The following is a 12,025-nucleotide window of genomic DNA, read 5'->3' as shown; positions in this document are numbered from 1 at the left end:
ACCCTTTAGGCCCCGATGACGATGAAGATCTCTTGCTTACATCTGCACCGCGTTGAGCCCGGTCATGTACATTTTGAGCAGTCGGTCTTTCCAGTAGCTGGAGGGGATCCGGGAATAATGGATACTTCCCGAGATGTAGCGGAAACATTTCCCGTCCTTCAGGAAACAGTCCTTCTCGTAGTCAATAGTGAAGGACGGATTTCCCCAGACCTGCAGAAGAGAGAAGGAAACTCTTCATAATGGTAAATAGTGAATTATACACCAAACCATTCATTACCTACAGACCCTATATAGGGGGTTTCTACCCTTCGTATCGGTGATCACTATCAGATCCATTGCCAATCATTGGTTTTAGGAGATCGCCAAGCGCTGGGACGCTTTCACTGCTCACCGACCACAGCGCCATACATTGTATAGTGGCTGGGAGTGGAATTGCAGCTCAGCCCCTCATTGGGATACAGCTCATGCAACTGATAGACATGTGGTCACAGGTGTCAAATCATCCGATATTGATCATTTATCCAAAGGATGGTTCATCCACCTATGAATATGCTGCAGTAATACAGACCCCCAACTAAGGTGTATAATGTTGGCCCAAAAACTGACATAGGGGGAGATTTATCATAGGCCTCTTCGAGCAGAACTGTTCTAGTTGCCCATGGCAACCAATCAGAGCTCAGCTTTCATTTTCCCACAACTAGAACAGTTTTACCTCCGAAACTTGATGATAAATCTCCCCCTAACAAAACTTATGAGAACAGCAGCGTGACTACACACAGACCTTGGGATTAGGAGTCACCGTACGGAGCGGTCATGTGACCCTCATAAGACGATTGCACAAGAGCGATCATAATTAATATATAATTATATGGAATTATTACACAATCATTTTACGTTTATTATAAATGGAAAGAGCTGCACATGAGTCACTTGTACGTTGTAGATGTTATCTAGCGTAGGGAGCGCATGCGGCAGTAGCATAGCCCACCCCTGCAGCCACACGGCGCGATTACATTCCTATTCCCCTCTCTAGATGGAGACCACATGCATCCTCAGCTGACACATAGCTGCCCGTGTATGGAAGCGTTGGGAGGAATAGTTTTAGTATTTGTCCGACAGTCTTAAAATCTGATGACTGCCCGTACACATGCACACTCAGCTCAGCCAAGAAGTGCATGGATCCTTAAAGGGGGCCGCATGTTGCAACGGCCACGATTCTCGTTTACACCAGCAAGGTCAGAAGGTGTCAGTGGTCACTTTAAGAACACAGAGGCCTGAGCCCGGCTGAGCATGCATGTGTGTGTGTGTGCCCCGCAGTGTAAATAACGTCTATGATCCCCTTAAACGTGGAATCCACATCATCAGCATAATCCTGTTGGTTCCCTGTTATCCGCCATTGACCCTGCAGGCAAATATACAACACAAACTGACAAACAGACGACATAATATGGCAGGTAAATGTTACTATATGAGGAGGGCGCTTCGATATTAACCCTACAGCGTCCTAGATGTCTGGAAGAAAAAGGGAAGTGATCTTATTGTTTAACTTAATGACCGGGGAGACATTTATACAGAGTGAAGTTTCCATCCTGGTAACATCCTGCTCTTACAGGTTACAGTAGGGAGGACTGACACACTGTAACGAAACCTAGTCCGGACAGACTAGTAGCTGGATAAAAAACATGTAGGTGCGCGTTCACACACAGCAAGAGGAGATATGGACAATGAAGAAGGATTGAAACTGAAAGTTTACGGCAAAGTTACTGAACTTTCATTACACAATAATTAAACTTTATAATAACCTAATTTTTCAGTGTTTGGGATATGGGTGCATGTACGGGATGTGTATTTGGAATATGGGTGCATGTACGGGATGTGTATTTGGGATATGGGTGCATGTACGGGATGTGTATTTGGGATATGGGTGCATGTACGGGATGTGTATTTGGGATATGGGTGCATGTACGGGATGTGTATTTGGGATATGGGTGCATGTACGGGATGAGCATTTGGGATATGGGTGCATGTACGGGATGAGCATTTGGGATATGGGTGCATGTACGGGATGTGTATTTGGGATATGGGTGCGTGTACGGGATGTGTATTTGGGATATGTGTGCGTGTACGGGATGTGTATTTGGGATATGGGTGCATGTACGGGATGTGTATTTGGGATATGGGTGCATGTACGGGATGTGTATTTGGGATATGGGTGCATGTACGGGATGTGTATTTGGGATATGGGTGCATGTACGGGATGTGTATTTGGGATATGGGTGCATGTACGGGATGAGTATTTGGGATATGGGTGCATGTGCGGGATGTGTATTTGGGATATGGGTGCATGTACGGGATGTTTATTTGGGATATGGGTGCATGTACGGGATGTTTATTTGGGATATGGGTGCATGTACGGGATGAGTATTTGGGATATGAGTGCATGTACGGGATGTGTATTTGGGATATGGGTGCATGTACGGGATGTGTATTTGGGATATGGGTGCATGTACGGGATGTGTATTTGGGATATGGGTGCATGTACGGGATGAGTATTTGGGATATGGGTGCATGTAGGGGATGTTTATTTGGGATATGGGTGCATGTACGGGATGTGTATTTGGGATATGAGTGCATGTACGGGATGAGTATTTGGGATATGGGTGCATGTACGGGATGAGTATTTGGTATATGAGTGCATGTACGGGATGTGTATTTGGTATATGAGTGCATGTACGGGATGAGTATTTGGGATATGGGTGCATGTACGGGATGTTTATTTGGGATATGGGTGCATGTACGGGATGAGTATTTGGGATATGGGTGCATGTACGGGATGAGTATTTGGGATATGGGTGCATGTACGGGATGAGTATTTGGGATATGGGTGCATGTACGGGATGAGTATTTGGGATATGGGTGCATGTACGGGATGAGTATTTGGGATATGGGTGCATGTACGGGATGAGTATTTGGGATATGGGTGCATGTACGGGATGTGTATTTGGGATATGGGTGCATGTACGGGATGAGTATTTGGGATATGGGTGCATGTACGGGATGTGTATTTGGGATATGGGTGCATGTACGGGATGTGTATTTGGGATATGGGTGTATGTACTGGATGAGTATTTGGGATATGGGTGCATGTACGGGATGTGTATTTGGGATATGGGTGCATGTACGGGATGAGTATTTGGGATATGGGTGCATGTACGGGATGTGTATTTGGGATATGGGTGCATGTACGGGATGAGTATTTGGGATATGGGTGCATGTACGGGATGAGTATTTGGGATATGGGTGCATGTACGGGATGTGTATTTGGGATATGGGTGCATGTACGGGATGTGATCTGCTGCTGCTTTACATTGATAGGACACACATGCTCACCAGTGGGCACAGGGAGACCAGAACCAGCACCGGCCAGAGTGCCCCCGCTGCCATGTTTGGTTCCGGGTGTCAGGATCTCAGCTCTGGGTTAATTCATCCTCATTCTTCCTCCTTCTCTTGTAACTTGACTCTGCTCCTCGTCATGTGATCTTCGCTTCCTCCTGCTGCGCTCCACAGGGTCCTAGTGCCCGGAGGAGTCGGTGTCACAATAATTGTGTCCACATGAATAGCTGCAGGACAGACAATGGGACATAGATAATAAACCCTGGGGCACGGACATGCTGAGCCGTACTGTTTTATCAATGGCGCCTATAGGGGAGGGGGAGATGAAATGTACATTATTTCCTACGTGGTTTCCTGCAGACAATGCAGTCGGTTCAAGATCCACTGCTTCAAATGTATGGACATAGGTTACTAGATGGCGGCATGGAGAGACCCATAATAGTACAGCGCCATGTACCGTGTCAGAAGTATTACGCACCTAACAACTTTTTGAGGACGCGTTCACAGGACGCGCTGCGACACGTTTTTCCTTGCGTTTTTGACGCATTTGGAAAGACGCTCCCATTCCTGTTCCATTTTAATGTGTTTCCGTCCCTCCTGTTTATATGTTGTGTTTTTTTTCCTTTGCATTTTTAAAAAGCACACAAGCTTCGAATTGTTATTTGACAGGTTTTAACAATTATCTTAATTGAAACTGGTCAAAAACGGATGCGTTTTTTGACGGACTATTTAAAAACAGACCAAAAACGGGTTCAAAACGCCATGTGTGGCATCAGACCAAGCCGCACTCATGTGGGCGGGCCGCGGCCCTATCGCATCAGCGCTTCTATTGAAACGCCTGTGATCGGGAACGAGCACCCGGTGTTTTGAATTAAATTAACGCAAAACACCGGCGGCTCGTTCAATAGAAACGCCGATGCGATCGGGCCGCGGCCCGCCCCGTTTGATGCGGCTTGGTCTGCATTTGAAAAAGCAGCCAAGATGGCACGTCTGACATCACCCTAATAAGGCCGCGGTCACACGTACCGCTAGGCATCCGTTCATAACGCGACGCTAGCGCACAGGGGGAGGTCCTCGGCCCGATCGCACATGCGTTTCCAGAGAAACGCATGCGATCGGCTTAACAATCGCATGCGTTTCCCTGGAAACGCATGTGCGTTCGAGCCGAGGACCTCCCCCTGTGCGCTAGCGTCGCGTTATGACGGACGCTTAGCGGTACGTGTGACCGCGGCCTAAGATTATTCTCTTCAGTAATTCAAATCTCCAACACACATCTCCAGGACTTATCCCAAGCTGCACCAATTCTCTGGAATGCCCTTCCCCGGACTCTCAGGGCGCTGTCACACGTTGCGTTTGCAAACGCAGACGCAGACCAAACCGCGCCCACCGGGGAGGTCCCCGGTCCAATCGCATCGGCGTTTCTCTATGTTTCTATGGAAATCGCCGATGCGATCGGACCGCGGACCGCCCCAGTGGGCGTGGTTTGGTCTGCGTCTGCGTCTGCAAACGCAACGTGGGACAGCGCCCTCAGACTGATACCCAACCTCCAAAGCTTAAACTAAAAGTGCTGCTAAAACCATCTCTTTAGGCATTACTCTGTAATGTCTTATATTGTATGTATTTGTTTACCGTAATCTTTAAAGAGCCACAGAATTTGATGGCGTTATAAGATAATTGTTATTATTAACCTGCGCCAGTCCTTGGTGCATGCTATAGCTAGAGGCGGACAACTCACTACTGGCTTCCTTTACACCCCGCTTGGCATGGAGGTGTCATAAGGGGTGAAGTACAGACATTATAACTATTTCAAGGCTTCTATGTCAGAAAAGTCTGAATTTATTGTAGTCTAGTCTGGGGTTCGATGTGTCCCGTGACAAGTCCTGCATGTTTTGCTTACACTGCTGATACTCTGTGTAGTTGTCTAAGCTCTGATCATAGGTCACGCAGGAGATTCTTGCAGAAGTTGCCCTGACTTTTACATAGAAAAGTTTTGTTCTGGCTTTTTAAAGTCAATTATTAGCAGTTTAAAACTGTGTAATGTGGTTGGACCGATTAACCATGAGGGTGTCAGGAATCCACTTACCTGGGTTTTTTTTGGGTACTTTGTCATAATGGGAAACCAAGCTGAATTACTAGACAGATATATGACCTTTGTGATCACACGTTAGCGCTTTGATTCCTTTTCTAAACGGATTCAAAGCGCACCAGGGCGGCCACGGACGATCGCACATGGGTAACATGGGTAACTAGCACCCAGGGCCTTGTGTTGTCTTGTGTTGCAGGACTCTGGGTGCTGGTTGTATGATCTACATAGAAACGTACATGCGATAGGCCGTGGCGCGTCCCCGTGTGTTTTCATTCCGTTTCTGAATCGAAATGCCATGGGTGCTGTCACACGGTGCGTTCTTTTTAAATACACTGAAGACCCAGGCGTTTTTCTATGTCACCGTGAGTCTGGCGGGATTGTATCTGTTTTTTTTTTTTCATTTCTGGAAGTGTAAGCAGCTGTGAAACAGATAAAAACCAACCAAACTAATGGAAAACATACAAGACCGGTCCAAGAACTGTACAAGAATGGACCCTGAGGGCACGTTCACGCGATTGCGTTGTGTCACGTTTTTTGATGCGTTTTTGTCACATTCCCCTGGCTTCAGCGTTTTAGCAGATGCAGTCGAAACACAATGTAACCTCATCATGTGATCAAGGCTGAAGCCAGGGGAATGCGACAAAAGCGCATCAAAAAACATGACACAACGCATCGTGTGAAAGTGCTCTGAGGGCGCGTTCACACTTTGCGTTTGGACCTGAGGAGAGGGGATTCGCCTGATTACATACCTCCCAACATCTGTGAAAGGGAAAGAGGGACAAAATGGCGCCACACCCCCAATCACTCCCTGGCCACGCCCCAAATTTTAGCCATATTATAATAATAAAAATCATCTCAATTAAAAAATAAAAAAACATTTCCTCATTGGGATTTGAACCCAGAACCTGCAGTGTCCATGAACAATAATAACACAGCGCCACAACCCACTGAGCTATTGGCTCTGTGATTATCAAGGATGAGAATTTTGGTAACTAACTCCCGGGCTGAGTCCTCTTCGTACAAGGGTGGGAGTTGTTGCATATTGCAGCAAACCCCCACCGCTAATAACCGCGGTCGTTGCTTGCACCGATCGCGGCTATTAACCGGTCCGTTGCCGCCGCCATCTTTATTCTGATCGCCGCGCCCCCGAACGTCATCGGGGGGGGCGTCGATCGGTTGCCATGGAAGCCTCGGGTCTATCTGGCTTCTGCAGATAGCTATCTGGCTTCTGCAGATTCGTTACAATGAGCCAGTGGCTCATTGTAATGAATGACCTGCAAAAATGCCATTTATTGCAATACAGAAGTATTATACAGAAGTATTGCAGTATATAATAGGAACGATCTGACCATCTAGGGTTAATGTACCCTAGATGGTCTAAAAAAATAGTGAAAAAAAAAAGAAAAAAAAAGTTTAAAAAAGAAAAAAAATTAATAAAATATTAAAAATTCAAATCACCCCCCTTTCGCTAGAACTGATATAAAACATAATAAACAGTAAAAATCACAGACATATAAGTATCAAAATATAAAAACGGTTACGGCCGGCGGTGACCTCCGAGGCGGGAAATGGCGCCCAAATGTCCGAAATGCGACTTTTACACCTTTTTACATCACATAAAAAATGGAATAAAAAAATGATCAATATGTCGCACAGACCTCAAAATGGTAGCAATGAAAACGTCGGCTCATTTCGCCAAAAATGACCCCTCACACATCTCCGTGCGCCAAAGTATGAAAAAGTTATTAGCTTCAGAAAATGGCAATTTTTTTTTTCTTTTTTGTACACATTTGTTACATTTTTTTAAATGTATTAAAACACAATAAAACCTATATAAATTTGGTATCACTGCGATCGCACCGAACCAAAGAATAAAGCTGATGTGTTATTTTGAGTGCACAGTCAAAGTCGTAAAAACTGAGCCCACAAGAACGTGCACGTGCGTTTTTTTTTTCAATTTTTCTACATTTGGAATTTTTTTTCAGCTTCGCAGTACACGGCATGTTAAAATAAATAACATTACGGGAAAGTAAAATTTGTTACGCACAAAATAAGCCCTCACACAGGTCTGTACACGTAAAAATGAAAAAGTTATGGATTTTTGAAGGTGGAGAGCGAGAAATGAGCGAAAAAACCCTGCGTCCTTAAGGGGTTAATGCCTTGGTATATAGGGAGGGATCTTCTCAGAGATTATTGTAATTATTGCGACTATTATTATTATTATGGAGATTATTATTATTATTGAGATGATTATTATTATTTTTTCTATTATTAATAACCGTCTCCATAATAATAAAAATAATAAAATTTATAATAATAATAATAATAATAATAGTCTCAATAATTACAATAATAATCCCTGAGAAGATCCCTCTCTATAGATCAGTGCATTAGTCTGTGTCACAGTGTAACAGTGGCAGATAACACTTCTTAGTTACCAGAAATCCTCAGCTCTGTATCACTGGGCTTATAGCTCAGTTAGTTAAGCTCCTGTCTATGGTGCAGAGGGTCCCAGGTGCGAATCTCAGCCTGGCCAACACTTTATTTAATTTAATTAAATAAATAGCTTGTGTCTGGGGAAGCCCTGGAGACCATATATGGAGAGATGCTGATCTGACCTGATGACGTGGTCCCTGCTCTCCGCTAAGCCGACACTTCTCTGAAAAGGATTCCCTGCCCGATGTCTGCTCTGGGGAACCCTAGGAGATGCAGTGACCATATATGGACAGATGGTGATCTGAAGCTGATGACGTGGTCCCTGCTCTCGCTAAGCCGACACTTCTCTGAAAAGGATTCCCTGCCCGATGTCTGTTCTGGGGAAGCCTAGGAGATGCAGTGACCATATATGGACAGATGGTGATCTGAACCTGATGACGTGGTCCCTGCTCTCAGCTAAGCCGACACTTCTCTGAAAAGGATTCCCTGCCCGATGTCTGCTCTGGGGAACCCTAGGAGATGCAGTGACCATATATGGACAGATGGTGATCTGAAGCTGATGACGTGGTCCCTGCTCTCGCTAAGCCGACACTTCTCTGAAAAGGATTCCCTGCCCGATGTCTGCTCTGGGGAAGCCTAGGAGATGCAGTGACCATATATGGACAGATGGTGATCTGAACCTGATGACGTGGTCCCTGCTCTCTCTGCTAAGCCGACACTTCTCTGAAAAGGATTCCCTGCCCGATGTCTGCTCTGGGGAAGCCTAGGAGATGCAGTGACCATATATGGACAGATGGTGATCTGACCTGATGACGTGGTCCCTGCTCTCAGCTAAGCCGACACTTCTCTGAAAAGGATTCCCTGCCCGATGTCTGCTCTGGGGAACCCTAGGAGATGCAGTGACCATATATGGACAGATGGTGATCTGAAGCTGATGACGTGGTCCCTGCTCTCCGCTAAGCCGACACTTCTCTGAAAAGGATTCCCTGCCCGATGTCTGCTCTGGGGAAGTCTAGGAGATGCAGTGACCATATATGGACAGATGCTGATCTGAAGCTGATGACGTGGTCCCTGCTCTCCGCTAAGCCGACACTTCTCTGAAAAGGATTCCCTGCCCGATGTCTGCTCTGGGGAACCCTAGGAGATGCAGTGACCATATATGGACAGATGGTGATCTGAAGCTGATGACGTGGTCCCTGCTCTCCGCTAAGCCGACACTTCTCTGAAAAGGATTCCCTGCCCGATGTCTGCTCTGGGGAACCCTAGGAGATGCAGTGACCATATATGGACAGATGGTGATCTGAAGCTGATGACGTGGTCCCTGCTCTCTCCGCTAAGCCGACACTTCTCTGAAAAGGATTCCCTGCCCGATGTCTGCTCTGGGGAACCCTAGGAGATGCAGTGACCATATATGGACAGATACTGATCTGACCTGATGACGTGGTCCCTGCTCTCCGCTAAGCCGACACTTCTCTGAAAAGGATTCCCTGCCCGATGTCTGCTCTGGGGAACCCTAGGAGATGCAGTGACCATATATGGACAGATGCTGATCTGAAGCTGATGACGTGGTCCCTGCTCTCCGCTAAGCCGACACTTCTCTGAAAAGGATTCCCTGCCCGATGTCTGCTCTGGGGAACCCTAGGAGATGCAGTGACCATATATGGACAGATGCTGATCTGACCTGATGACGTGGTTCCTGCTCTCAGCTAAGCCGACACTTCTCTGAAAAGGATTCCCTCCCGATGTCTGCTCTGGGGAACCCTAGGAGATGCAGTGACCATATATGGACAGATACTGATCTGACCTGATGACGTGGTCCCTGCTCTCCGCTAAGCCGACACTTCTCTGAAAAGGATTCCCTGCCCGATGTCTGCTCTGGGGAACCCTAGGAGATGCAGTGACCATATATGGACAGATGGTGATCTGAAGCTGATGACGTGGTCCCTGCTCTCCGCTAAGCCGACACTTCTCTGAAAAGGATTCCCTGCCCGATGTCTGCTCTGGGGAACCCTAGGAGATGCAGTGACCATATATGGACAGATGGTGATCTGAAGCTGATGACGTGGTCCCTGCTCTCCGCTAAGCCCGACACTTCTCTGAAAAGGATTCCCTGCCCGATGTCTGTTCTGGGGAAGCCTAGGAGATGCAGTGACCATATATGGACAGATGCTGATCTGACCTGATGACATGGTCCCTGCTCTCCGCTAAGCCGACACTTCTCTGAAAAGGATTCCCTGCCCGATGTCTGCTCTGGGGAACCCTAGGAGATGCAGTGACCATATATGGACAGATGCTGATCTGAAGCTGATGACGTGGTCCCTGCTCTCCGCTAAGCCGACACTTCTCTGAAAAGGATTCCCTGCCCGATGTCTGCTCTGGGGAACCCTAGGAGATGCAGTGACCATATATGGACAGATGCTGATCTGACCTGATGACGTGGTTCCTGCTCTCAGCTAAGCCGACACTTCTCTGAAAAGGATTCCCTCCCGATGTCTGCTCTGGGGAAGCCTAGGAGATGCAGTGACCATATATGGACAGATGCTGATCTGAAGCTGATGACGTGGTCCCTGCTCTCCGCTAAGCCAACACTTCTCTGAAAAGGATTCCCTGCCCGATGTCTGCTCTGGGGAACCCTAGGAGATGCAGTGACCATATATGGACAGATGCTGATCTGAAGCTGATGACGTGGTCCCTGCTCTCCGCTAAGCCGACACTTCTCTGAAAAGGATTCCCTGCCCGATGTCTGTTCTGGGGAACCCTAGGAGATGCAGTGACCATATATGGACAGATGCTGATCTGACCTGATGACGTGGTCCCTGCTCTCCGCTAAGCCCGACACTTCTCTGAAAAGGATTCCCTGCCCGATGTCTGCTCTGGGGAACCCTAGGAGATGCAGTGACCATATATGGACAGATGCTGATCTGACCTGATGACGTGGTCCCTGCTCTCCGCTAAGCCGACACTTCTCTGAAAAGGATTCCCTGCCCGATGTCTGCTCTGGGGAACCCTAGGAGATGCAGTGACCTTATATGGACAGATGCTGATCTGAAGCTGATGACGTGGTCCCTGCTCTCCGCTAAGCCGACACTTCTCTGAAAAGGATTCCCTGCCCGATGTCTGCTCTGGGGAACCCTAGGAGATGCAGTGACCATATATGGACAGATGCTGATCTGACCTGATGACGTGGTTCCTGCTCTCAGCTAAGCCGACACTTCTCTGAAAAGGATTCCCTCCCGATGTCTGCTCTGGGGAAGCCTAGGAGATGCAGTGACCATATATGGACAGATGCTGATCTGAAGCTGATGACGTGGTCCCTGCTCTCCGCTAAGCCAACACTTCTCTGAAAAGGATTCCCTGCCCGATGTCTGCTCTGGGGAACCCTAGGAGATGCAGTGACCATATATGGACAGATGCTGATCTGAAGCTGATGACGTGGTCCCTGCTCTCCGCTAAGCCGACACTTCTCTGAAAAGGATTCCCTGCCCGATGTCTGCTCTGGGGAACCCTAGGAGATGCAGTGACCATATATGGACAGATGCTGATCTGACCTGATGACGTGGTCCCTGCTCTCCGCTAAGCCCGACACTTCTCTGAAAAGGATTCCCTCCCGATGTCTGTAGAAGCCATTTTGTACTGTGAGTTCTGGCTTTCAAAGTATTTACTATGGGGACACAGCGCCGGGACACAGCGGGACCTGGGGGGAAAATCCGTGACAATCTCATAGCTGCCCGTGACGCGGGGCAGAGGTAAGAAAAACGGGAAAGTCCCGTCAAAATCGGGACAGTTGGGAGCTATGTCTGATTACATCACTGTTATGCACAGGCCCTCACTATGTCCATACCACACAATGCACCAGCTCCGCTGCTGTTACCTTTGCAACCAATCAGATAGCAGCTCTCATTTATCATAAGTGTTTTGGAGAAACATAGCAACAATCTGATTGGCTGCTGTGGACCACTACTCCTATTATCCCCCACAGTTAGATAACACTCCCATTCTCATTATACAGTCGGTCAGCACTCTATAGATCTGTCTCACAAGCTGAATTGTCTGTGTATTGTGCTCTTATTGTCTTTATCACACCCCCCCCCCCCCGTAAAGAAATGGAGC

The 12,025-nt window shown here is 47.4% G+C and overlaps 1 protein-coding gene across 2 annotated transcripts in view; it reads right to left on the bottom strand.

The window, feature by feature from the left end:
• Positions 1 to 11,970, bottom strand: part of GLB1L (galactosidase beta 1 like) — a 28,646-nt gene extending 16,676 nt beyond the window's left edge. Inside the window, exons 1-3 of one of the 2 annotated variants that reach the window (XM_072122399.1) lie at positions 11,954 to 11,970; positions 3,391 to 3,620; positions 41 to 210 (exon numbers count right to left, since the gene is read on the bottom strand). In XM_072122399.1, the coding sequence (XP_071978500.1) occupies positions 41 to 210; positions 3,391 to 3,444 (224 nt within the window). In that variant the 5' untranslated portion in view covers positions 3,445 to 3,620; positions 11,954 to 11,970. Of the gene's footprint in view, positions 1 to 40; positions 211 to 3,390; positions 3,621 to 11,756; positions 11,875 to 11,953 lie in introns of those variants that run through there. The other variant, XM_072122398.1, reaches the window with a different exon arrangement.
• Positions 11,971 to 12,025: the final 55 nt, after the last annotated feature.

This window comes from Engystomops pustulosus, chromosome 8 (assembly GCF_040894005.1).
Source record: "Engystomops pustulosus chromosome 8, aEngPut4.maternal, whole genome shotgun sequence".
In the NCBI taxonomy this organism is placed as follows: domain Eukaryota; kingdom Metazoa; phylum Chordata; class Amphibia; order Anura; family Leptodactylidae; genus Engystomops; species Engystomops pustulosus.
This window is presented reverse-complemented; position numbering and strand designations above follow the sequence as displayed.